The sequence below is a fragment of the Acinonyx jubatus genome, chromosome A2, assembly GCF_027475565.1.
Source record: "Acinonyx jubatus isolate Ajub_Pintada_27869175 chromosome A2, VMU_Ajub_asm_v1.0, whole genome shotgun sequence".
Lineage (NCBI taxonomy): Eukaryota > Metazoa > Chordata > Mammalia > Carnivora > Felidae > Acinonyx > Acinonyx jubatus.
The window spans coordinates 24,687,702-24,715,102 of record NC_069383.1 but is presented as its reverse complement, the minus strand read 5'-3'; the positions used below and the strand labels follow the sequence as shown (position 1 = coordinate 24,715,102).

The following is a 27,401-nucleotide window of genomic DNA, read 5'->3' as shown; positions in this document are numbered from 1 at the left end:
CTTGTTTATATTTCTGTTAGCATTTTATTGCTACATGGAATAGTCTGCTGCTCTGGCCTCTGGCAGTACTTTTTAAAAAAAATTTTTTTAATGTTTATCTTAGAGACAGAGAGAGCACAAGTGGGGAGGAGGCAGAGAGAATCAGACACAGAATCTGAAATAGGCTGCAGGCTCTGAGCTGTCAGCACAGAGCCCAATGCAGGGCTCCAACTCACAAACTGAGAAGTCGAGCTGAAGTCGTACATTTAACCGACTGAGCCACCTAGTTGCCCCCCTCTGGCACCACTTTTAACCTAGCAAGCTGTAAGGAACAGTGATGGTGAAGCACAGAGTAGCGTGCTTCAGAGCTCAAACTAATGGTCAGAAAGGAACTAGCTCATGCACAGTGTGGCTTATTATCATGAGGGAAGACTCCTAAGGTTTGGTGGTGATCGGTGCTGGTAATAAATGGGCAAATGATTTAAAAAAAAAAATTTTTTTTTTTTTTTACATTTATTTATTTTTGAGAAACAGAGTAAGACAAAGCGTGAGCAGGGGAGGGGGCAGAGAGGGAAGGAGACACAGAATCCGAAGCAGGCTCCAGGCTCTGAGCAAGCTGTCAGCACAGAGCCTGATGCGGGGCTCGAACCCACGAACTGTGAGATCTTGACCTGAGCTGAAGTCGGATGCTTAACCGACTGAGCCACCCAGGCACCCCTAAATGGGCAAATGATTTGGTGGAGTCTATGCCTCAGTTTACTTGGAGGGTGAAATTTGGGAAATGAGTGAAGGTTCCAAGGCCTTTTGTGTACCCACCTTCCAGTGGGTTAGCGGTCTAGCTGACAGGTGTGGTTCTAGCAGGGGGTGCAGTAGATATTCTTTGGAATCTGGTCTTTGGATTTATTTTATTTCATTTCTCCCAGGAACAGCGTAGCTAATAAATATTGTAGGAAATTCTTTGTCTTATCCAGGACAAGGAATGAAGGGATTCAACTCTTAAGGGGCTTAATGTAGCTTTTCCTCTTATTTCTTGTTGGGAAATGGATAGACACCCAGTTTCTGTTGCTAATTCCTCTCTTGGGAGACTGACATATGCTTTTTGTTTTTACAGCACAAATTAATGCAGAATCACAGGTTGTGAACATTTGATGCAGATGGAGTGTTGTGGGATTTCACTTTCAGTGAGACTCAATATGATATACTAATGTTTTTTACACCTAGCTCTGATGTTTGGGGAAAAAAAACTGGTTTCTGTTGGCATTTTTTGAAAATTAGGAAGGAAAACAACTTCTAGGTGAACATCATATGAAAATTTAGGTGACATTTTCACATGTCATTTTTGAGATGTTCAGTCAGTGATATAAACTGGACTTGGCACGTTGTCTCCGTTTACAAGCTTATGATGAGTGATTTAAGGCACCATCTCCTCTCTTTATGCCTTGACACATTTTGAGGTGCTTTGGGTTCTCTCTGTGTGGGAAGTAGTCTCCTTGGGATGGGCGTGTGACACCAACCTCCTGTGTAAGGGGAGGAATTGAGGAGACTGGAGAATCTGTGCTTAAAGTTGTTAAGCTTTATTAATTTATTAACATTAATATGAATTTATTAACATTAATTTATTAACTAATTTCTTAACATTGTCTCTGGGAAGCAACCTGGCAGAGAAGAGAGATCGTTGGCCTAGGATTCAGGGGATACAAGTTCTAGCCCAGATGCTGCTATTCTCCACTTGGGTGATGTGGGGTAAGACATTTCACCTCTCAGTCTCCCTCCCGTCCTCCCTCCTTTCCTTCCTAGCTTATTTATTTCAAAAGAGAGAGCGAGAGCGAGCAAGCGGGTAAGGGGCAGAGAGGGAGAGAGAGGATCCCAAGTAGGCTCTGTGCTGTCAGTGCAGAGCCTCGCGCAGGGCTCAAGCCACGAACTGAGATCCGTTGCCTGAGCTGAAATCAAGAGTCAGATGCTTAACTGACTGAGCCGCTTGGGTGCCCCTCAGACTCTTTTCTTTTTTAAACGAAGTGGTAAACCTGTTGTCTCTAAGCTCCCAACAGTCCCAAAGGCTGTGATTGTGTAAGAAACCCTACAATGCGTGTCTTTTAGGCATGATGAACCCAAACTGAGAAATCTACCTTATGGTAGGCTTCGCTTTGAGTTGCTGCTTATTCTGCATGAAACATGTTTTCTGTTCCTGTTGCTTGTTTTTTTTTTTTTTTTTGAGACAGTAGATTATGAAATATGAAATGTGGTAATGTGGTTTTTGTAGTGTGGAAGATGAGAGTTAAAATTTGAATTAGACTAAGTGATTGGATAGTGGAGTGGGTTGAAGGTGGATAGAAATGAGCTAGGGAGGTTCCTGGCTTCAGTACTGGTATCAGGATAGACTAGTGGGAGTGCTTGTTGGGGACCTAGAGAAACATGCCAGCGGTGGGTTTTAATCACACAGTCTCACCTCTGCATTGGAACACCCTGACATTCTTCTGGGGCTATAAGTCTTGAATTGAGAAGGGTAGAGATGAGGAGGGCACCCTGGGAACCTGTAGCTCATGGGGAGAGTTTATTCTGGCCCTGCTCTTAATTGGAGGAATCTCGGGGGGCTTGGTAGGGTTCTTAGCTTTTTCACACTTCAAGGCTGAAACTTCTTCCTGTAGGTGATCCTAATTGTCTTTTGCAGATCTTTTCCACTTTGTTTAATGTGCAAGTATAGGAATCATAATCTGTTCTTGGTAGTTCCTCACATGGTTTCTTTTCTTTTGAATTTATTTTTTATTGTACGCTTTCTTAAATCCTTTCTGAGAGTAGATTTAGAGAGAAGCCTCCCAGTGATTTCCTGAACAGATCCATGCTTCAGGACCACCTAGAAGGGCCTTTCAGAGGCACAGAAATAGAATCTCTGTGAGTGTGGCCTGGGAATCTGTTTTTTTTAAAAGCCTCTCCTAAGTGTTTCTGAAAGAGTTGTTTTTTGGATGGATCTGGGGACTGGCATTTGAGACCCACTGATCTTGTTTAACTCCTTTTCTGTATGTAGTTGAAGGGGCAGGACACAAATGACAGAAGGAACATAGTGTGTGGGGGGCGGGTACATCAGAATTTAATGAGGGGAGGATACTAGTTTCGCTTTCTTTTTAGCACTTATCTTGATGGCTGCCAGGACACTTTGCATTGCTTTTAATCTGTACTTCAGTATTAGGCTGATATCCTCAGGGGTCCGTTTACAGTGACTCCGAGATCATATTCTTGGGTCATAACTGACAGCTGAGAAGTTGTTGTTTTCTATGCCTGATTTAGGCCATATGCTCATTTTAACACTCATCTGCCACTTTTCCTTTTATTTGCTTAGGTTCCTAGGATCTTCCTATAATTTGGCGCCAATAACTTGGCACATTATTACTCTGGAAGTCTTCAGTGTCCTCTACAAACATGATTCTGTGCTGCTCACTTTCTGCTTTTGTAATCCTTGGGAGCCACACACTTAGGCCTTCTGGTTTGTCTCTATCCTGTTTCTTGTTTATAAGCCCCATTGTTAACAACATCAGTAAAACCCCAAATGACCTCTTTGGTGGTCTCAGTTTTTATTTTTTATTGCACTTGTTTGTCTAATATGGAAATAAAATTTTCTATATAATTCTCAAGTCTTTGAAGTCCTTATGATTAAGGGTTACATCTACAATTCCCTTTGTGGCTTTTCCTTGTTTTGAGCAGCAGTTTCCTAGTTCATCCCTGAATTCCTTCAGAATGTTCAGGTGAATGCCAACTAGCATTAATTATTTAATAATTACCAGTATTTAAGTTTTGGACTTAAAACCTGCTCACAAGATTTCAAATAGCATAGAAGTATGTAAATTAAATATAAAAATCTCCCTCTGACCTTCTCGGTTTTCTGTCATTCATTCTCATTCCCCTAAGAAAATGTGTTTCCAAACTTTTCATGCAGAGATGTAATACATGCTCCCTCTTTTTTTAAGAAACAGAAATGGGGTCATAATACATGTTTCCTGCAACTTTAAAAAAAATGTCATGGCTATCTATTATATCTCATCTCATTATAGATCCTACCTCATTCTTTAATGGTTGCAGAGTATTCCATCATTTGGGTGTATTTACTTACCCACTTTTTTGCTGATGTATGTTTTAAGTTTTTCATGATTCTAAACATTGCTACACTGAATGAATGTTGTTTTTACATCTTTGTGTTCTTGTTATTGGCATTTCTGTAAGATACATTCCTGGAAGTGCAGTTGCTGGTACGCTTTAATATCAGTTAATGGTTTTGGTGGTTGTAGGGGGGGCTTTACTTAAACTTAACCTGTTTATTTCTTACAAATACCATCTTAGATAAAATTTAGGGCGAAATACAGCTTAATATCTTATTATTCATTAATCACTGCATGTTTGGTAGTCCTGTTTCTCCAGGGTATCCTTGAAAACCATTTTATCTCTTTGGCAGAGGGCAGGGCTTAACCACCTGGGGATCATTAAATAACTCCTTTTTACTTGCTTGAAGACCTTCAGTTGTTTCAAGGTCCTTGTGTTTATTTATTTATTTAAATGGTTATTTATTTTTTGAGAGAGAGAGAGACACACAGAGTGTGAGTGGGGGAGGGGCAGAGAGAGAGGGAGGCACAGAATGGGAAGCAGGCTCCAGGCTCTGAGCTGTCAGCACAGAGCCTGATGCAGGGCGCAAACTCATGAACCACGGGATCATGACCTGAACCGAAGTCGGATGCTTAACCGACTGAGCTACACAAGCATCCCAAGGTCCTGCTATTTAAAGGAGAGTAGGCTCTTTGACCTTTGGCCTCATCTGCTTTCTCTGGGTTCTAGAGAGCTCCATGACTAAGGAAGTGTGCAGCTACTGAGCTACAGATGACATGAGGAGGTGAGAGGCAAGGTCATGTGGGAGGTTTGACTTTCCTATGGCCTGGCACACAGCTTTTCCTCCTTTTTCTTCTCGGATGAGAAGGTGGCGATGGGAGGTGGTGGTAAGCATGACCACATCCTGTATGGGGAAACTGCCATTTTTAGAGTTGTTTGGAGAGACTGAACCAGGGGAGTTAGTGTTGGCAGCCTCTCAGTCAAGTGCTGATCCCAACTTTGGTGTTATGGGTTACCTCAGGTTTGCTGGGCTTCAGATGTGTGTGTATTCCTACCATGGTTTTGGCATGGGAACACTGCCTCTGCTTCTATTTCGTTTGAAAATCTTTTGGCAATCAACTATTCTAAAAATTGGAGTATTATTTTATTAAAGAAACTTTTTAATGTTTATTTTTGAGAGAGAGAGAGAGCACAAGGCGGGGGAGGTGCAGAGATTGAGAGAGACAGAGACAGAGGATCTGAAGTGGGTTCTGCTCTGACAGCAGAATGCGATGCAGGGCTCGAACTCAGAAACCGTGAGATCAGGACCTGAGCTGAAGTCGGATGCTCAAATCACTGAGCCACCTGGGCGCCCCTGAAATACTATTTTTAAAGCAAACTTAATTTCACTATTGACAATGGGAAACCAGTGTTACTTGCCATAACTAGAAAGTACCTTAGGGGCGCCTGGGTGGCGCAGTCGGTTAAGCGTCCGACTTCAGCCAGGTCGCGATCTCGCGGTCCGTGAGTTCGAGCCCCGCGTCAGGCTCTGGGCTGATGGCTCAGAGCCTGGAGCCTGTTTCCGATTCTGTGTCTCCCTCTCTCTCTGCCCCTCCCCCGTTCATGCTCTGTCTCTCTCTGTCCCAAAAATAAATAAACGTTGAAAAAAAAATTAGAAAAAAAGAAAGTACCTTAAAAAATGCACAATGAAAACAAAGTGTTATTAAATTCTAGCTTGGTATGGTGTTTTGCAGAAGGCTATGAAGAAAGTTTAACAAGTGATGAAGATGTGCTAAAGGCTTCTTGCCACCAGACTGGAACTTTCTTCTTCATTTAATAGGAATGACTGAAGGAGAATTGGAAAGGGGACAGTTCTTATGTGTGTGTAAATATTAAATTCTGGTATATATAACAGTTTTTCACTGCGATGTAAAACATTTTCTATTTTCTTTATCCCCCAGGGGAACCAAATAATCCAAATTTTTTGGGGGGTTTTTTGGTTCTCTATGCCAGTTCCCTAAACCTCCAGTCTCCCAGCAAGAACATAAATTAGTTATTTTGCAAGAAACAGCTCCTTTACCTGGCCTTGGCACCTTTGTAATGACAGGGCAGCTTCCATCCCAGTCTGCCTGGGCTCTTGCTGTTCACACCTGTTGTCTTGGCATAATTATCAGTAACACCTCTTTTCACTTCAGAGTATGTGATTCCAGTGATGAAATGGATGTTTACTGTGCTTAGTAAGAACAGTTAAATCTGGGAGAGTGTGGGGTCACAAAGTTTGCAGAGACCTAAATAAACAGAAGGTAGGTGTTTCTGTAAATCTAGCAACTAGGATGGCTGAGGGGAGGGTCTCATGGCTAAGGAAAGCCTTTAATGGAGAGTAGGCAGCCTAGGCTTGAGACCTCAGGTTATGTGCTTGGTTCTGGGAAGAGCTTTGGTCTGATGAAATTTTAGTTGTCAGTCTTATTAAAATGTTGCTGTTAAATAGAGGTAGGTAGTTTTGTTTTATGGTGGAAAGGGGAACTTGTGAATTTAAGTATTGATGCTTTTTGGAGAATGGACGCATTGGAAAATCAAATGTCATATTTTCATATCCATTTGTTTTAAAAATCTTTTCTGGGAAGGTGGTGAAAGTGACAGGTCTTGACAGAGGCAGAGGAATAAAATGGATGAGATAAAAGGCAGGAGATATGGCTACGTACAGGTGGGAATACTCAGATGGTCTTGAAAGCAGCTGTGAGTAATCTGGATGCAATGTGTAAGGTTAAGGCAACTTGCCTAAAGTGACTAAGTGTTGCTGGAAGTTTGTAGTAGAGAAAGGAACAAGAAGCGAGGCTTTGAGTCTTTGTTCCTAGTCTCTGGAATGGGAGGTTAGTGATCTTTTAAACTTTATGAATTCTGTTCCAGGAGAGGGAAAATCCATTGTTTTATAGCCTTTAATACCAGGGGCATTTTTATTTTTGGTAACAACCCAAAACAGTGAATTACTATGCCAAGTGTAATTTATCTGCTTACCTAATAGGACTCTCTAAGGTCTTCATGAAAAGTGGTGCATTCTTTCCCTACCTCCCTTTCCTTCCCTCTGTGGAAGGGGGGACTCTGGAGTGCCTGGGTCCTGGAATCCTGCTGAGATCTATTATTCTGTGTGCAGTAATTGCTTGTGTTATTACTCCTGGCAGGTGAGCCCTTTCACAGCCCAGAGGCCAGAAGGTTGCCTCTATTACTTTAAAGCCCAGTTATCTTGTTAAACTCCTCTCTTGTGAGAGCTTTAGAATCTCCTGAGACCTCCCGCAGGCTCTCTGTGGGGCACAGGCCCAGCTCCTGCCTGGGTAAGCCTGCCCTGCCCCAGTGTCAGCCATCAGATTCTAGCTCTGGAGGAATAACTTTCCTTTACGTGGCCAGGCAGCTATAGGGCTGTTGGCTCGACTGCTTGGTTTCCATTTAATTCTTAAGTGTTCCCTTATCAGTGCTCTTAATGAGAGTATCTCTCTCTCTTGTGTGGTAGAAAATGCATTTCTTTGATTGTCAACAGGAGAAGCTGAAAGCCAATGTAGGGACAATAAGAAGCTTGGGACTTAGATTATCTGAGGGACAGGAACTTAGAAAATTGGTTTTTGAAAGTGGTTGATGGTAATGCTGAAAGTAAAGATGCTCTGTGTCTGTGAGCTGTCCGTAAACTTGGATTTGAAATTTCTATGCTTTATATGTTAAAGAAATGTATTTATTTTGTTATTCAGTAGAGAGTGTGCTCCCCCAAAGGTGAGGGGAATCAGAGAGCTGGACTTTATGGTTAGCATAGGATATGTAGAATATTATGGATGTTTTTAATAAAAATGGAGGGGCAGTACCTGCAGTGAAGATAATGCAAGGAAATTCCAGATAGGCTAGATACCTTCTGTTTAGCTTCTTGAGGAGGTATGCAAATCTGTGCCTTGTGCTGGAGGATGGAGGGGCTAGGCTGGGCCACCAGCAGGTAGTAGGGTGATCTCCAGGTGTGTTAGATGATTGGAGACTTCCATTTTTAATCCCCCATCATAGTTTTCCTAGGATTTTAATTATAAGAATCCTGGGATGGTGCATTAATTTAGCAATAAAGGACTCTGAAATGTTTATGGTAGATTTGTGATTTGTACTTTATTTTGACATCTAAAATTGACCATGAACGTTTCAAATAGGAAAAGTTTCCAAACAAATCTGGAAAATAAAATGGGAAAATTAATGTTTTTCATGGGTAGCATAGAAATTGAAGTGCATCCTAAGTTCTGCAGTCAGTCCTGCATATAAATCAAAATAAACGTATTAGATGTCCTTTAGAGATGATTCACTCTGAATAGTGCTGAGTATTACGCTTTATAAGCTGGCATCCCTATTGCTGTAAGTTCATTCTGAGGAAAAATGCATAGGACTTCGTGGAAACAAGCCTGAGAAATACTCAAGGTACTAATCTTCATTTCTCTTGGGTATTTCGGGATCTCTGGTGTGCTTTCATTTAGCTGTTTCTAGTGTCAGCCCTCTTAACCCTTCTTATCATTGGACTATGATGTGACCTATTGTACTCAGGGCCACTATGCCAGCAGTGTTGTGAGAAGTCAGGGATGGCAGCCACGGGAGCTGCCCTCCGGCCGCTGCCTCCCTGGATCAGGAATCATGGGGGTACTTCCCTCCTTCCTCTGAGCATTGGTCCTGAGGAGGAAGGAGTCAGAGTGGGGATGAGGGCTGGATGGATCCAGTAACCGAGTAGCTCCTGGAATGCACTCCCAGGCTTCTCCACCCTACCTTGGTCACTGCTGGTTCACCTCTCAGTTACTGCGCAGAGGAGGGGAGGTCTTGTTTGCGATCAGGAACAACTTTTTCTTGGGTTTCCTTAAGAGAAGAAGCCTGTGTCTTTGGGGAGTTGCCTCCACTACCTGTGGTGAACACACAGAAGTTCAAGAGGCATATGATCTTCAACCCTCCTCTTATATGACTGTCCGTATGCAGTAGTTCTGAAATGCAGAGTGGGCATGTATATGAAATATATGGAAACAGAAAAACTGCATCAGTTATTGAAACCCATAAGATAGGCTGAGGCCAGATACCCTAGAAGTGTATATTTTGAAATGTTTAAGAAAAAGTACAAATCTGTAACTTAAAAAAATTTTTTTTAATGTTTATTTTTTTTTTTAATTTTTTTTTCAACGTTTATTTATTTTTGGGACAGAGAGAGACAGAGCATGAACGGGGGAGGGGCAGAGAGAGAGGGAGACACAGAATCGGAAACAGGCTCCAGGCTCTGAGCCATCAGCCCAGAGCCTGACGCGGGGCTCGAACTCACGGACCGCGAGATCGCCACCTGGCTGAAGTCGGACGCTTAACCGACTGCGCCACCCAGGCGCCCCCTAATGTTTATTTATTTTTGAGAGAGAAAGAAACAGAGCGCAAGTGGAGGAAGGGCAGAGAGAGGGAGACACAGAATCTGAAGCAGGTTCCAGGCTCTGAGCTGTCAGCACAGAGCCTGACGCGGGGCTCAAACCCACGAAGTGTGAGATCATGACCTGAGCCGAAGTTGGAATGCTCAGCCGACTGAGCCACCCAGGCGCCCCCACAAATCAGTAACTTTTGAAAGTGCTTTTAGTGCTTTAAAATTTCTGATAGTCCCCAACCAAATCTTTGGATTAGGGCTCCTGTCCATCATTGTTTGGTAATCACTGTTACAGGTTGGGATGTGGAAAACATTCAGAAGGCACAGGCCTTGGAATTGTTAACCCTGCCCGTGACCTGCACAGGAACACATCTATAATACAGTGCTTCATCAGAGTCCTAGAGTCTAGAATTTGATGTTTTTAGTGGCTGCGTTGGACTCCAACTGGGATCTGGTGGTGGTGGGGGGAGGGTGGGAAGGGGGGGGGTGGATTATGAGCCTGTTGCCAACAGCTGTGAGCAGCTGTGAGCTGGCTTGATGGTGGCCTAAGCTTGCCGGTGCCTTCTCTCAGCACTTCTGTCCCTGTCATGGTGTGTTCTTTTCCTGTCTGCTTACGTTTCTCTGTGAGTTGCTTCTCTGATGATTAAAAGGAAATAGTGTTACTTTCGTTGCTACCAGTTAAGGAATTCAAATATGTTTTTGTTACCTTAGGTATTTGGATATAGACTTTGGGGTGTAAATCTACCGAGAGATGCTTGTCTGTTAAATAAGAATAAATATAAGAATCATGGAGAATATAATCATAGATGAAATTACTGCATTTGCTTTGTGTCCCTTTGGGGGATATGGGAAATGACCGAGGAAAGTGGGAAGGCAATTGAATATTGAACAGTTAATTGGGAGATTCTCCAGTGTGGTCTGGGATATAGATTTGAGTGGTTTCTGTTGAATAGAGTAGTCTTGACAGCTCACAGGAAACAATCAATTGAGTGGTTAGAAAGGAGTCAGGTAAGACATTCTTGAAGGAGGTAACAAGGGAAATTCGACATCACGTAATAAGAGGATTGCTGAGGGAAGGGGGTGCTGAGGAAAATGTTCTCAGCAGGAGCACAGACTTCCTTGGGGAGAATGGAATGATGCTGAGGACTTGGAGCTGCGTTATAGAGGGCAGAGAGAAGGCTGGACAAGGGACTGAACTCCGGGAGTGGAGAATACGGGATGAAGCGGACTGGGTGAGGACATACCTGCCTGTGGATCATGCCAAGGGGGTGGGTGGAAGGCCTTGGAGAACATTTGGGCTACCTGTTGTCATTTGGCAGAGAAATAGGAAAACAGCTGTGAGTGTGGCACGTGCTCTTGAGATCCTGGCTCTCGTTAGCTTTGGCAAAAATCCACTAAGCTAGGAGTTGTTTAAGGACAAGGACCATGTCTTGATTGTTCTTGTCCCTTCTCTCCAGAATCTGGCACTGTGCTTTTTACACAGTAGGGCCATTCATTTATTCAAAAAATACTTATTGAATGCTGACTTTGTCTCTGGTCTTGTTTTGGGCTCGGGGGCTATCAGGGTGAGTAACATAGACCTGGTCCTTGCCGTTATAGATCTTGTAGCTTAGAGAGGAAAGCCAGTACTAAACAACTATACAATTTAGTGTTGAGATAAATTCCATGAGTAGAAGTACGGTGTAGTCAGAGAGCACACGTAGCAAGGCTGTCTGACCCAGTTCGGGGATTTGGAAGGCCTCTTTGTGGAGGTAGTTTAAGCTGAATTTGCTGGAGAACATGTTTCTAAGCCAGGGAGTTAGGGTGGGGATAAAGAGGCAGGGAATTAATAACTTTATTGTGCATACCCATCACTCAAGGATCTTATTGAAATGCAGGTTCTGCTTCTGTAGGTCCTGGGTGGAATTGGTGTGTCTGCATTTCTAACAGGCTCTCCCGTGATTTCTGGTCTGTAATTTTTTTCAGAGGCTTTCTGTGCACCCTTCTCGCTTCTGCCTTTTTTATTCTTTTGTTTCAGTTGAAAGATGATGGGACTCAACTGAGTCATTTTTCTCTGTAGTCTGTAGCCATGGTGGCTGCAGTGACATAACTGTTCTGTGCTTTCAAGCTATAGTTGATTAGCAGTAGAGACTCTTCTTCCTGTCCCCTCCACATGCTGGCTGAAAATACTGCTCTACATTTTGATCTGGACAATCCACATTGTGGAGAAGGCCAAAGGTATGGAGGACAGGAGGAGGAAATTTTAGAATTCGGTTAAGAACGAAAGAAAATCCGGTGTCTTGCAAATTAACAGAATTTCTTTTGGCATCTCCCAAAACCACTCCTTGTAGATTAGAGAGGGGGGACTCAGGCATTGTTTTTGATAATCCCATTCCTCTATGATGATAAGGCCAACTCTGAGAGGTAAAGAGATTACAACCAAGATTCCAAGGCTTCACTGAAACCAAAAATGTGGATGGTGCTCTCCTCTCTTACAGAATGTTCTTAATTATTGTAACTGAACTTCCATCAGTTTTTCCTTAAAACTTTAGAGACGTTGAGGAGCTTCTGGCTTTCCTGACTATACAACCTAATTAGACCACATATGTAAATTTTTAAAATTCCCACCAGATAACTAGCATAGGAAGAAAGAAGGACTCTCTTTAAAACCCAAGATCCTTTTTGGGTGTGATAGCCTCTTTGAACTGTGTGCTTAGGGAAGGTTTCAATTCTGTGATTCCAAAGCATTTTAGGGGTGCCTGGGTGGCTCAGTTGGTTTAGCGTCTGACTCTTGATTTCAGCTCAGGTCATGATCTCACGGTTTGTGGGATCGAGCCCCATGTTGGGCTGTGTGCTGAGTGTGCAGCCTGCTTGGGTTTCTCTCTCCCTCTGCCCCTTCCGTGCTTGTGCACTCTCTCTCTCTCCCTCAAAATAAAAATAAGAAAAAATAAATTTAAACAGCACAATCTCCAACAAAAAGCCCTGCTCACTACAGTAATTTTTCATCTTTAATATAGTGTGAGTACTTGACCTTAAGCATTTGGTAGAGGGGTCAAAATCCTTTAAGTGATAATCTTTTATGTTCTGAAGTCAGTTTTTGCTTCTTTCTTTGGTAATTTTCGCACGTGACTGTTGCCCACTTTGAGATTTTCTTTTGACAACTGAAATGGATTTCTCTGAAATGACACATTTGCCTGACATACAGTTCTCCCTGAGTTCTCTTATTTCTGCATAACTGTGTCTCGATCTCTGGATCCTTGACAACAGCGGGGCTCAGCATTGAGTAGTGAGAACTTGGCTCTGCAGAGGACCATCATCCTGGGTACATCCTGGTACAGGCTTCCTGGAGATTGAGTCAGTTCCTTCATGGTGAGGCTTTATTTGTGCAGAAGTTACAACCTTGGTGTTTTATGTAAGCCATATATTGGTATACATATTAGTTTTGGTTGTACGGCATAACAGTTGGATATATAAAATGTTCACAATAAGGCTAGTTAGAATCTGTCACTGTACATAGTTACAGATTTTTTTTTCTTGTGATGAGATCTTTTAAGCTCTCTTTGCACCTTTCAAATATGCAATACAGTAGTTGCCGTGCTGTGCGTTGCATCTCCACGACTTACTTTGTTTTATAATTAGAAGTTTGTGCCTTTTGACTCTCTTCACCTATTTTGCCCTCTGCCACCAATTTTTGATTCCCATTTCACATATATTTAGTATTTGGGGTTTATTGGAAGTGTGCTGGGAAGACGTGTGTCCTAGCTCTGATGCCATCGTATAAGTGCCACCGTTTCCTCAGAAAGTGAGGAGAATGGTGCCTGCTCTGCTTCCTCAGAGCATGGTTGTGAGGATGCAGAGGGGTGGAGGATAGGAAGGGAAGGGAAGGGAAGGGGAAGGGGAAGGGAAAGGGAAGGAAATGGAAAGGGAAGGAAATGGAAAGGGAAGGGAAGGGAGACCAATGTGCCCTTAATGTTACTGAGTACCTGCTAGGAGTCAGGTGCCGTAAGGCGTCTCACTTAGTAATCCTCACAATCCAGAGAAGACGGTGGTCGTAGTATTGCCCTCATTTATTTATACAAGAGGGAACATCACAGTGCTTGGAATGGTTTTTACTTGAATTTGTTTTCAGACTCAAGACTGATTTCAGAGTTGATGGTCACCTGAGGCTTTGATCACCACCACTCTTTGTCAGGGATGAAGTTCAGTGCAGACATAAGATATGATACTTAACATTACCTTTGAGGACAAAAGTTCTGACAAACACATAACATTTACCTCTCTAGGGAGGGGGTATCTTAGCTGGCAAATGGGGAAGGTAGATTATGGGTTATTTAATCCTTTTTTTAACATATAAATAATAAGAATTTAATAGTAATAACATTGGAAGCTTTTGAGCACAGACTTGTTCACTTCTTTAAGTCAATAAATTATTACTTAAGGAATTTTACATGTGATTCCTTCCAGTGCCAACCCCTGCAGTTCCTCCAAAGTCAGAATCATAATCTTCAAAATAGCCCTTTTGAAAAGAATCAATCCATGGTTGTCACCGTCAGCCCAGGTTTCTTTCAGTTCGGCTTCTTTGATCTCCACTTGCATATGGACGTTCTTCAGATATTCCCCACCTGTAATCTTTGTGATCCAGTTCCTTTACTTTATGGCCCTAGAAGTAAAATTGTAGGAAGTACATTGATTGCTATTTTGGCAAATGATCTAAAATTATTATTCTTTAGTTCCTTCTGGTATTGAAAAGTTTTGTTACTTCCACTCTGCTTCATGAGCCTAGCAGAAAGTGTTACAGGTCTCATTGTCACCACTTCAATAAACTTGCTGTCGTGGAAGCATCCCCTGTGTCTCAGTGTAGCCACTATTTAATCCTTTTTGACTGAATTCAGTTGTGGGAGAATTTCCATGATTTTGATACCTTCTTTTATACTCCTGGAGGAAATGTCCACCTTTTTCTATTGTACATACTCTTACAGTCTTTACTTGTGACTACAGTCTGAGCTGTTTTCTTCTTTTTTTTTTTAATAATGTTTTTAAAAGTTTATTTATTTTGAGAGAGAGGGAGAGCTTGCACAGGAGGAGCAGAGAGAGAATCCCAAGCAGGCTCTTCACTGTCAGCGCAGAGCCCAACGTGGGCTCCCAACCCATGAACCGTGAGATCATGACCTGAGCCAAAATCAAGAGTCTGATGCTTAACTGACTGAGCCACTCAGGCTCCCCTCTTTTTTGTTTGTTTATTTTGAGAGTGAGTGGACACAAGTGGGGGAAGAGCAGAGAGATGAAGGGAGAGAGATAATCAGAAGCAGGTGCTCTGCGTGTTGTCAGCTGTCAGCGTGGAGCCCAGTATGGGGCTCCATCTCACGAGCCACAAGATCATGACCTGAGCCGAAATCAAGAGTCTGCCACTTAACGGAATGAGCCATTCAGGTGCCCCTTGAGCCATTTCTTATAACAATATTGGCGTTATGTATTGGGTCTTTTGACCAGCCTCTGTGCTCAGTGCTTTTATTCTCGTTTAGGTTTCGTAACAACTCTCGTGGGTATTCTTACATGTTTTGTGAACATTTATAAATGAGGAAACTGAGGCTGATAGAGCCAATTAACCACTGACACTGCTTTGACTCTGAAACTAAATTCTTATATACCTCTGTTCTTCTCTGATTTCAAAAAGGAGCAGTTTGTATAACTTGAAGTGGTAGTCCTGAATTTATTTTTGCTGTGCACTTGCTATTTAGACTTCCATAACACTAGTTTTTATCTCCTTTCCTTGTCATGTCATAATATATAAGAGGTTGGCAAAGTGACTCTGTAAAGGGCCAGGTAGTAAATATTTTAGGCTTTGCAGGCCATACGGTCTCTGTTGAAGCTACTCAACTCTGCTGTTCCAGTGTGAAAGCAGCCATAGACAATTATGTAAATAAATGATCTTGGCCATGTTCCAATAAAACTTTATTTATGGACACTGAAATTTGAATTTCATACTCTTTTCATATGTTACATAATACCCTTTTGATTTTTTTTTTCCCCCAGCCATTTAAAAATGTAAAAACCATTTTTAGCTCTTGGGTTGTACAAAAGCAGGCAGTGGGATGGATTTGGCCAGTGGGCTGTAGTTTGCCAATCCTGTTTTTATCATTCTGGAGTTTTCTTCCTTTGTGCTTCTTTTTTGGGTGTTCTTTTGTAATATTAGACTCTTAAGTCTCTGCTTGTGTTGCATATGGTGGTATTTAACAAGTGTTGGTTTGATTTGGAGCAGTAAGCTCATGGAAGCTTTACTTGCTTAGTCTTTGACACCTGCTCTGCTGACACATAAAAATGGAGATTTTACTTGGGAAAAAGATCTAACCAGTAGGTAACTTCAGATACCGTTTTAATAGACGTCAGCCCCCCCCCCCCCCCAAAGCTTGTTTCTACATGCAGCATGGTGGAACATCAGGATTGGGGGACTTTATGTCTAGTCCTTGCTCGGCCGTCAATACTTTATTGTAAGCAAAAGTCATTTTACTTGTTTTGCTTGCAGATTTTCACCTCTAAAATAAAAGGGCCTGGATGAGATCTTCTCTTAGTGGCCCTCTCTCTGTAGATGACCCTTCTGGTCCCTCTGAAATGTAAACTCCCCAGATTTCAAACTGAGGACCTTGTGGTATAGCTGGCCCCCGGAGCAGCTGCTTACTTACACTCATCTCTGCTGGATGCGCTGGTGCGCCTGCAGCAACTGAAATGGCCTGCCATGAGTCCAGGGGCTTCCAGTTCATTGTGTTTGATTGCTGGCCCTCTAATTTAGGTTTGCCTCTTGCTGTTGCCAGAAAAAGAAAGAAAAAGCTGGCTGTGTTGGCGAGTATTCTGGGAAAGACCTCCCAGACCACACAGCTTATGTTCTTTTGGGATTGCTTGCTCTTTGTCTCAATGACTTTTTAATTTTCAAGAAATGATTCTTCTTGTGGAGGCAACGGTGCTGGCTGCCAAGAAGTTTTTCCCTGATACACTTTTTCCGAAATTTTCCACAATTTAGTTTCTCTTCAGTTACTCTTACTTTAATCCTGTTTTTTTTTTTTAATAGTTTTTTGCTTCATGAAAATGTATTTAATAAAAGCTTTCCTACCCCATCCACAACAGCTTCTTCTTGATCCCCTGATGGTATTTTCAGGTGGAGAAGATTTCTTGTCCAGGGAAGGGTCCCTGGCCTGCTTCTCTGTCACTCTGACATACAGCCCCTGCACGTGCAACCTGGGCTGTGGCAGTTGCATGCTTCCAGATGGCACTGTGGATCTTTCAGCCCAGTGACTTTCCTCATTCTTCTTTCTGTGCCACAGAGGGAAAGGAGTGCATTCTCATTGCTGTGTGGTTTCTCAGAAAAAGCTTCTATTGTTTTCAGCCATTTTCATCATTCTTGAGCTTTGTAGATTTTGCTGAAGTCCTGCTTCCTTCCTGTCACTTCTACCTTGTTATTTCTAGAGGACTGGAAAGTTTACAGTGGCCCTCCATTCTTTGGTGAGTCACCATGGCTGGCTTTTGCTACTGAGTCAACTGCCTTTTTTAAAACATTTTTTTGTTAGGGTTGTTCAGCTAAGCACCTAACCTTTCTGCTAGATATGGCAATCCTCTGTAGCGAAGTATATGTTTTATATCCTCAAGTTTTTGTACTTCCATGTTGGATGTTAAAAAAGTTTTTTCTTTAGAAATAAATTCACATACCATAAAATTCACCCTTTTAAAGCATACAATTCAGTGGCTTTTCCTGTATTTATACAACGTTCACCATTGTCTAATTCTAGAACATTTTCTTCAGTACTGAAAAGAGAAAGAAACCCTAAACCCATCTGCTCCCCTCCCTCCAGTCTTTGGGAACCACCAATCTACTTTCTGCCTATGGATTTGCCTATTCTGGACATTTCATAGAAATGAAATCATTAAGGGTGTAGCTGTTTCCGTCGGGCTTCTTTCGCTTATTGTAATGTTTTCAAGGTTCATTCATGTTGCAGTATCAATCAGTACTTCATTTCTTATTTCTGAATAATACTCCATTTTATGGATAGGCCACATTTTTTTATCCGTTCATCACTTGATGAACATTTGGGTTATTTTCCACTCTTCTTGGCTATTATGAACAACATTGTAATGAACATTTGTGTACAAGTTTTTGTGTGGACATATTTTATTCTCTTGGGTATATACCTAGGAGTGGAATTGCTGGGTCCTGTGCTAATGCTTTGTTTAACTTTTAAGGCACTGCCAGGCTGTTTTCCAAAATGACTGCATCACCAACAACGTATGAGGGATCTAATTTCTCCACATCCTTGTCAACACTTACTATTGTCTCTCTTATTGCTTATAGCTTTCCTAGTGGCTGTGAAGTGATATGTCACTGTGGCTTTGATTTGCATTTCCATGTACTTACTGGCCATTTGTATATCTTCTTTGGGTAAACGTATTCCTATCTTTTCCCCACTTTTTTTTTTTTTTAATTTTTTTTTTCAACGTTTATTTATTTTTGGGACAGAGAGAGACAGAGCATGAACGGGGGAGGGGCAGAGAGAGAGGGAGACACAGAATCGGAAGCAGGCTCCAGGCTCTGAGCCATCAGCCCAGAGCCTGACGTGGGGCTCTAACTCATGGACTGCGAGATCGTGACCTGGCTGAAGTCGGACGCTTAACCGACTGTGCCACCCAGGCGCCCCTTCCCCACTTTTTTTAAAGTTCGAGAGAGTGTGAGCAGGGGAGGGGCAGAAAGAGGGAGAGAGAAAACTCCAAGCAGGCTCTGCCTGGAGCCTGATGTGGGGCTCTCATGAACTGTGAGATCATGACATGAGCTGAAATCAAGAGTCCTACACTTAACCGACTGAGCCACCCAGGCACCCCTTTCCCATTTTTAATTGCGTCATTATTTATTTTTTTTACTTATTAAAAAAAATTTTTTTTTTAACGTTTATTTATTTTTGAGACAGAGAGAGAGAGAGAGAGCATGAGCAGGGGAGGGTCAGAGAAAGAGGGAGACACAGAATCTGAAACAGGCTCCAGGCCCTGAGCTGTCAGCACAGAACCCAATGCAAGGCTCGAACCCACGGACTGTGAGATCATGACCTGAGCCGAAGTCGGATGCTTAGCCGACTGAGCCACCCAGGCGCCCCAATTGCTTTGTTTTTTAAATTGAGTTACCGTATTTCCTTATTCTAGGTACTAGACCCCTATCAGATATGTTTTGTAAATGTTGTCTTTTCACTGTCTTTATAGTGTCCCTGAGTCACTGTTTTTTGTGTTTTTTTTTAAAGAGCATGCCAGCGGTGGAGAGGGGTATTGGGAGGGGGAGAGAGAGAGAGAGAGAGAAAGAGAGAGTGAGTCAGGAGAGAGAGAGAGAGAGAGAGAGAGAGAGAGAGAGAGAGAGAGAGAGAGAGAGAAAGAAAGAAAATCTCAAGCAGGTTCATCATGCTCTGCACAGAGCTCATTGCGGGGCTTGATTCCATGACCCTGGGATCTTGACCTGAGCCGATAATGAGATTTGGACGCTTAATGGATTGAGCCACCGAGGCACCCCTGAGTCACTGTTTTAATTTTGACGGCCATTTTATCTTGTTTTTGGTTACTTGTGCTTTGTAAGATGGTGTCTTATCTTAGAAATCATTACCAAATCCAAGGTCATGAAGATTTATACCTGCATTTTCTTCTAAGAGTTTTATAGTTTAACTCTTAAAGTTGGATACTTTCTGAGCTAAGTTTTGTATGTGGTATGAAGTCGAGGTCCAACTTCATTATTTTGTATGTGGATATTCAGTTTTCTAGCCCATTTTTGTTGAAAAGATTCTTTTCCCACTGAATTATCTTGGTACCCTTTTTGAAAGTCATTTGGCTGTAAACATCAGGGTTTATTTCAGGCCTTTTGGGAACATGTTAGTGTTCATCAGGTGGCTGCCCTTATTCTTTATATTAAGTCTTCATATTGGCAGGTGTTGCTAAGATATTTCTCTTGAATCTTAACAGGCAGATAGGGGCGCCTGGGTGGCTCAGTCAGTTAAGCGTCAGACTTCGGCTCGGGTCATGATCTCACGGTCCGTGAGTTCGAGCCCCGCATCGGGCTCTGTGCTGACAGCTCAGAGCCTGGAGCCTGTTTCAGTCTGTGTCTCCCTCTCTCTCTGACCCTCCCCCGTTCATGTTCTGTCTCTCCCTGTCTCAAAAATAAATAAAATGTTAAAAAAAAAAATTAAAAAAAAAAAAGAATCTTAACAGGCAGATATATATGTTAAGCTAGTTCTTCTTGCAGAGCTTAATGAGATGTTCTCAGCTAATAAGATTCCATTCTCAGGCCAAGATGATTTTTATTCTTGGTACTATGGAAAAAATACTGGCTTTACTGATATACTTAAATGGATTTCTGTACCATCACCTTCTTAACCAGTATACATGCTAAGTGTAGCATGACTAGGGTTTTCTATAAGTTTTCTGTCTTCCTCATGTCTGTGGTCTGGGGGTTTAAGACTTATGTGCGCCAAATTGTCAGGGTCTAGTGAAGATTTAATGTGGTGTTCTGTTGCTGGGCAACATGTTAGTGGCTGCCCATAAAGCATTTGACTTTAGGTAACTCTCCCAATAAACCTGTATGTGGGTGTGAACAGTTTGAGTTCCCATTTTCCTTCTCAGCTGGCTTGTCTCAGCCTTTGTCACCGTCCAACTTATGCCCTGAAGCCAGGTCCTCTGAATCACACCACGTCCCTTTGCAGCCTTTATTGGCAGAGCCGAGAAATGTCTAATCCATTATCTCAGTCAAACTGATTCATTGTGACAGCTGTTTTCACAAACCTCCTGCTGTATCAGGTAGGGCTAAGATCATTTTTCTAGAATATGTCATTTTATTAATATAATTGGATAAAGCAGTTACCATATGACTTGCTTTCTATGCCCTATAAATTAGCAATTAAGGATAATTACTGCATCCATGAAAGTTTGCAACGTGAATCAGTACAGCTTTGGCAGAACAATTATCCGTGACAGTTTCCTCTCAATCTTAACCTTATTCTTCTGAAATTAAAATTCTGATAAACTAACAATGTATTTTATTTACTTGTTATGTTTATTGTTTGTCTCTCCCTACTAGGATGTCCGCTCTCTAAGAGAAGATTTTTTGGTCTGTTATATTTCACTGAGTATGCCACTAGCCTGGAACGATACCTGGCACATAGTAGGCACTCACATTTGCATTGAATTAACCAATGAATAAATGAATCAGTCAATGAATAAAATTTAAAAAATTAATCCGCTTAGATGTCAGGTCTTTCACAGAGGAAAAAATGACTTGTTTTGGTGCTATAGGAGATACAGTTTAAATTTGATATATAAACCTTGGTCTTTTTAAATTTTTTTCCAATGGAGCTACTTCTCCTTGGCTTTATTTGGTGAAGAACGTTGGATAAGAGAAGGCCATTAATATATTTTTATTGAGGAAGAAGTTGAGTAAAGACTATTGGCAAATGAGGCAGGCGAAAGGAATTTAACAATTCTTAGAAGGAGAAATGGAGATAGCAAGAAGGAGGTGTAGTGTGTGTTGAACTATTTCAGTTCTATAAATAGTAGGAAGGAAACTAGTTCCTCTCTTATAGATAGGTCTCTTGTTTCTTAATGGTCTGCAGATGGTCTTTTCCTACTTTTCTACCAAGGCCATGCCTAAATGTGGGGGAGCAAGTTTTACTGGAGAGATGTACACGTGTCAGCCTTTTCCTCTTGGGGGGATAGGAATGGCAATGTCTCCCACGATGAATATCTATTCTTGTTGCTTAGGAGGTTGAATTGGTGCCTGCTGCTTGAATTTGTATACTCAGTAGTATAAAAGGTGTCAAGCAACCTGTAAAGTAAAAGTCTTCTCTCTCTAGTATTAATCCAAGCATTGACTATTGTCTGAATGGCATATTTGGTGCAATAATGCAGAGATGTTCTGACAGCAGTCTTCAGAATAGCATTCAGGGAGAGAGGAAGAGGTACAAAGGAAGTTTTACAAAATTCCTATGCACAAGTTGTTTGCCAGGGTAATAGTTATAGACCTATTGTCTCCCAGGGACCTAGGTTATTCAGTAGAGGCATTAGAGATAGCACCTTTCTGATATTTAGGGGACAAAGGAGGGTTCCTCTCATCAGTCATTCTGTTCTTGAGCTTTTCAGTGTGGTGTGTGTTTGTTTTGTTTTGTTGGTTTTATTTTTTTATTTTGTTTGGGTTTTGGTCAGACTTGAGAAATCAGGACTTTTTTTTTTTTTCCTAGCGTGGGTCGTCATTGCTCACTCATCAGGGTTTAACCTTGATCAACCAAGGTGGGTTTTCTTATACGTGGGCCTTAGCTTTTCCAGCTGGGCTTACTGAGAAGCACTAGGTCTCCTGGGAGTACTTTATTACTTTTTGTGAAAAGTTGACTAAAACTGAGGTGCAGGCATTGGGGACAGATGCTCTGGTTTGTATGCTGGATGTAGTTTGGCTCTCCTCAGCCCCATTTGGAATTTGTGCGTCAGTGATTTCAAGTACAGGTACTCTGCAATGTGCTATTCTCCTGATTATGACGAATTGACTATAAGTGAATCAGATGCAGACTCTTTTCCTTTACTTCCTTTGGTGCTTCTCATTTCAGGAACCCCAGACATCCTGTGCTCTAGGATACCTGTTCTTTCCTGGCTTCACTTTGAGAGCTTGTCTTTTTTAGAGTGTCAGTTCCCAGGGATGATGCCCAGGGCATGGGTTCTCAGGAGAGGCAGTTAGAAAGGCTGTCTGGTTGGAAGCTATAGAGTTTAATTGCTGGTGACTGGTGACACTTGATCAGAAAGGATATAAATGAAGAGCAGGACTTGCCATATATAAAGAAGACCATCATTTATTATATGTGTCCTGGTATAGCCAAGGAAGAGCCATTTAGACCAAGGTATGTGCTTCAGGTATTGGTGATACTGAGGCATTCATCAGAACGCTATTTTTTTTTAATTGGAATGTGTATATTTGTTGGACAGAGTTTCTGTAAGAAGGTAGTAGATTGGATAAATATGTTCTATTCATACAATGAAATATATAGCCATGAAAGTGAATAAACAGGTGTTTTACATCAACATGTATGAGTTTCACCAAAACAACATCAACAAAAACCCAAAACAGAAACAAAAAACAAAGGGCAAAAGAAGCAAGTGACATATGGGCACACACAGATTCACTTTAGAGAGAGTTCGGAAATAGGAAAAATGAAGCTACATTGTGTAGAGATGTATACCTAGATGGTAAAACTGTACAGGAAAGTAAGGGAGGGGTGGTCATAATGGCGGCGGGGAAGGGGCTACAAGTAGAGTAGGGCACAGAAGGGAGCTTAGGTTCTAGCATGTTCTAGTTCTTCACTTGGGTGGTGGTTATTCAGTTTGCTCATTTTTTAAGTGTACATAGGTGCTTAAATGTGCTGCTGTATTTATATTAATATTTCATAATTTAAAGAATTAATTAAAGTGGAGAGGTGAGGGAGAAATGTCAGCTAAGCAAACGTACATAGGGGTGGCTTCCTTTCCAAGCATCGTTCCTTTATGGAGAACTCTGCGGTGCTGTGTACCGAAGGGCTCTATGTTGGCAGATCTCGCCAGCCTATCACTAATTTTTCAGCACCTATTCCTTGTTCTGAAGCATGAGATTGGGAGTCTTTTAGATCTAGTGAAGCCAGTGCTCCAGTCCATCTGTTCATTAAATTGTGCCTTACTGAGCAAAGACAACTTGAATAGCTTGGGTGACGTTTGTCACTTTTTTCTATACGCCTTTTCTTCTGTTCTCCCACTTGAGATCCTCCCTTCTCCCCTGCAGATATTTTAAGTTAAATCCTAGTGAGCTTCAGAGCTCTTTTGCAAGTGGGTTCTATGCCTGATGCCTTTGATTAGAGAGATAAAAGGAGCTACTGTGCTTGGGAGCTATAAGGTGCCTCTTAGAGCTAGAAGGTTTTAATCCTAGAGAGCGTGGATTTTCTGGATCACTTTGTGTGTCTCCCTTGGCCTAGACTGAGTGCTGTCCGCAAGGGACGTGCAGCATTGGGTGTACTTGGCCTCTTGTGGGTGGAGTGTAGGGGCTTCTTCCTTCAGCTTCCCCTTTTCTTAGGCCTTCTGTTGCTTGCTTCCCTCCTAAACGGGATGTGTGGGTGGAGACATTGACTTCTTAATAATTGAAAAGAGCATGGGTGGTGGTGCTTGCTGGCATGAAATTTCAGAGGTCCTTCATCTCCATGTCTCACATGCCTTTTATCCTGAACAGTCCATTTCTTTTATGACTTTTCTGTTGTTTGTTTAATTCCTACTACTATTTCTGGGTCTGTCATTTCAGAATGTAGCCCAGCGTTTCCTGTGGGTGTTTCTCATAATGAAATTAAGAACAATCCCATTCGTTTATTTGAATGCCTCCAAGGTGCCAAGTATGTTGGGGATACGGTGAGGGAACACCTTACATTATGGTGAGATTACCTCTAGACCACTAATTTTCTCTTTTTCTCCCCCTCCGTAGGTCCTCTCAGGGTGTGCTATCATTGTCCGCGGACAGCCCCGTGGAGGGCCTCCTCCTGAGAGGCAGATCAACCTTAGCAACATTCGAGCTGGAAATCTTGCCCGCCGGGCAGCTGCCACACAGCCTGATGCAAAAGATACACCGGATGAGGTGGGTGCTTCCAGAGGCTTCCCTGAGGCTGCGGACCCGGGTTCTAGCCTAATGTCTTTGACTGATGCACATTTGTACTCTTTGTTTTCCTGTGTATTTTGAGTATTTTTGTGTCACAGGAACGATGACTCTGGATGCACCCGTGTGGCTGGCAGAGTTCACACACTCAACACCGCTAGCAGTGAATCCCTGGCCCGGCCTGTCTCTCCTGCCTTTCCTGCCTTTTCCCATAGGCTTCCCACCTCTGCACGCTTGTCGGCATTGTCATTCCTTCTCATGGGACATAGGTTGAAATATCTCCTAGGTAGTCTCTCAGCCATTGGAGGCTGCCGTTGGTTATGCCAGCATTCTTTTATTAATTTGTGTTTGAATTCTTCATTCACGTTCAAAATTCAGAAGGATATGGAGTGAAAAATCCAGTTCTCTCCAGGGACTACTGATGTCATTAGTGTCTTGTGTCTCCTTCCAGAGATACATTATCGCCTGTCCAAGCAGACATTCTCACTTCCATAAATGGGAGTGTATTGAATGCCTGTGCTTTATTACAGATTCCTAATCTTGGATCCATCTGTGAACCCCTTGAAATTGTTTGCAAAGTTTTGTGTAAACATGCATTGTTAAGGGAGGGAGTTTTTTCATTTATTTTTTATTTTTTAACATTCATTTTTGAGTGAGAGAGACAGGGCGTGAGTGGGGGAGGAGTAGAGAGAGGGGGAGACAAAGAATCCGAAGCAGGCTCCAGGCTCTGAGCTGTCAGCACAGAGCCCGAGGTGGGGCTCAAACCCATGAACCGTGAGATCATGACCTGAGCTGAAGTTGGACGCTTAACCGACTGAGCCACCCAGGTGCCCCAAGGGAGGGAGTTTTTAATTGGTTTCTCAAGGTAGCTTATGGCTCAGTAGTCAAGAACCATTGTGTTATGGCGATTTGAGAGACTTACGAGCTTGTCCTGCCTTCCCCTCCTTTGCCCTATATCACTCTACCTCTGTCTGTGGTCTACCTTGAACTCCTTGAGTTCTTCTATCTCCTAGTAGCTGCTGTGAGTCCAAATTTGGTATGGTCTAGTCTTCTTGGCTCCTATACTTTGAAACCTCAGTTCTTGTCTCTTCTTAAGTAGTGCTTTGGCTATCATTAGAAGTGAAATTTCTGGGTTCTAATTACTTGTCCTTTCCCCAACTTGATGATGTTGGGCAAGTTTGGTAGCTCAGCTTTCCTCTGCTGTTTCCTGACGTGGAAGTAAAGAAAAAAAGGCGGTTCATGGTGGATCTTCTGTTTAAGGAAAACATGTGTTTTAAAGAATCTATAATAAAAGGGGCATTTTGTTTGAATTACAATAGTGAAGCAATATTATAGAAAATAGTGATAGAGACACCTTACCCATAGTTCTGCTGTCAACAGTAATCCAGTTAGATTCTTGGGATAATGACAAAGTAGATCAAAGAAATTCTTTTTCATTGGTCCTCCATCAGTGACCACAACTGTTGGGAATAGTGATAGTGTAGACATTGTTTGGGAGACTTAAACAAGATCATGTGAAGCACTTAGCACATGTCTATAATGTACTTGATGAATGTTACTTGTAATCTCTACTGCTATTTGTTAATTTGTTATAAATACTCCTAGTACTGTTAGACTTAATCCCTGAAGATTAATTCTCTCATAGCACTTTTCAAATTTTGCATGCTATAAGTGCTTTTCTTGACCAGCATTTTCAATAGTTCTTTACCTTTCAATTGTGTGTTGTGTAACAGCTTGAGTGCTCCTGTGAGGAGAAGAGTTGACCCTGGCTGGCTAGGGCTGATCAAGTTCATTGCCCCAGAAGAAAGAAGCAATGTAGTCTCTAAGAAAGAAAGGTTGGGTTTTAATTTCCTGTTTCGTGGATGGGAATCTAGGGCAGAGAAACACAAGGCCAGTTGGAACTTGTTCTAAAATATTTTAACTGTATCCTATGTAACAGTACAATAAAATCTTACAGGAACTCTTCTAGCTGAGAGAATACTCCGTGATCTGATCCCAGCCCTTATTATAGCTTCATGTATTTATACAGTGTGGTGCTTTTTTTTTTTTCTTCCCCCTCTTCCAGAGCAACCCTGTCTCAGTAAGTTTCTCCTGGTAACTCTTCAAAGGTCCCTGAGACATGAAGTATTTGATGGCTACAGATTTCACCCTTTCTTAGCCACAGTCACTTCTTCTCTGTCCTGATAATCTAGTCTCTCTTTTCCCTGCTGTGATCTGGTTTTCTCCCCTTACTCTGCTTTTGAAGCTGCTCTGGCTCAAGGGACCAGTGATGCCCACTGATAACCCAAATCAGAAACCTGATTTCCCTTGCTGTCCCCTTGCCCTGTGACGTCCAGGCCTTTATCAAGACCTAGAGAGTCTGCCTCCTTTAAGATCTCTCTTCTCCATCCTTGAAACTTCATTACTACTCCTATTGTTCTTTGTTTCACTCTGATAGTGTGCTCGGAATGCTGAAATAATGGTGCTTCTGCCTTCAGTCTCCTCCCCTCCAGCCCTTTCTCTATATGCTCCCAGATCTTTTTGAAACAAAGTTTCATTTATTCCCTTGCTAGATATTATTCTCACATTCATTCCTTGCTTATATGTCTTTCTCTGCAACACTGTAAGTTCGTCTAGGGGAAGGACCTTATCTCTCATCTCTGTTCTTGTGCCCAGTCAGTGCCCAACACAAAACTGATACACAGTGAATCAACATGTGAACAATGAGGGTAAAAAACCTGAGCGTTTCCTTTGGGGGATCAGTGGATTGTGGAATGTGGCAGTGCCCTTTCTTTCTGGCTTTTTGCTGTTTTGGAGCAGGTTGTCCATTTTTTTTCACATTCAGGTAGAGTCCAGGATGGTATTGCTCATTTGCTTCCCTTTGTATCACTGTCCCAAATATCATTTAGTTGATTATTCTCTGCCTTCCCACATCATACTTCCCTCATCATATCTTCTTTCAAAGAGGCTCAGCTCTCCCAAGCCGTGTGGCAGTAAAAGCGGCTCCACTGTATGTTCCCAGGCCTCTCTGCCCTGTTGCAGGCTAATCTCCAGTGTTGCCTAGCTACTCTAGGCAGCCTAGATACTGCATTGATGGGCATTGTGGGAATTACATACTTATTTCCCACAGATTTATTGAGTTCTGTTATGTGTGAAGCTCTGTGTTGGTTTCAGGAGAAATACAGAAATGAGTGTTAACAGTCCTGCTTTCAGTGGGCCTTTTGAGAATTAGGGTGGTAGGGTCGTGGGGCCTTGAGGGATTAGTTACATACACATGTGGCACAGTGGGTGGGGTGATAAGAAGGTGGGACAAGACGTATTGAGCACTGGGCCATG

The 27,401-nt window shown here is 42.3% G+C and overlaps 1 protein-coding gene and 1 pseudogene across 1 annotated transcript in view; one reads left to right on the top strand and one right to left on the bottom strand.

Moving 5' to 3' along the window:
* Positions 1-27,401, top strand: part of SND1 (staphylococcal nuclease and tudor domain containing 1) — a 420,776-nt gene that overhangs the window by 5,340 nt on the left and 388,035 nt on the right. Inside the window, exon 2 of the mRNA XM_027075404.2 lies at positions 23,919-24,068. Within this exon, the coding sequence (XP_026931205.2) occupies positions 23,919-24,068 (150 nt within the window). The remainder of the gene's footprint in view (positions 1-23,918; positions 24,069-27,401) is intronic.
* LOC113604273 (uncharacterized) lies at positions 14,215-14,327 on the bottom strand (annotated as a pseudogene).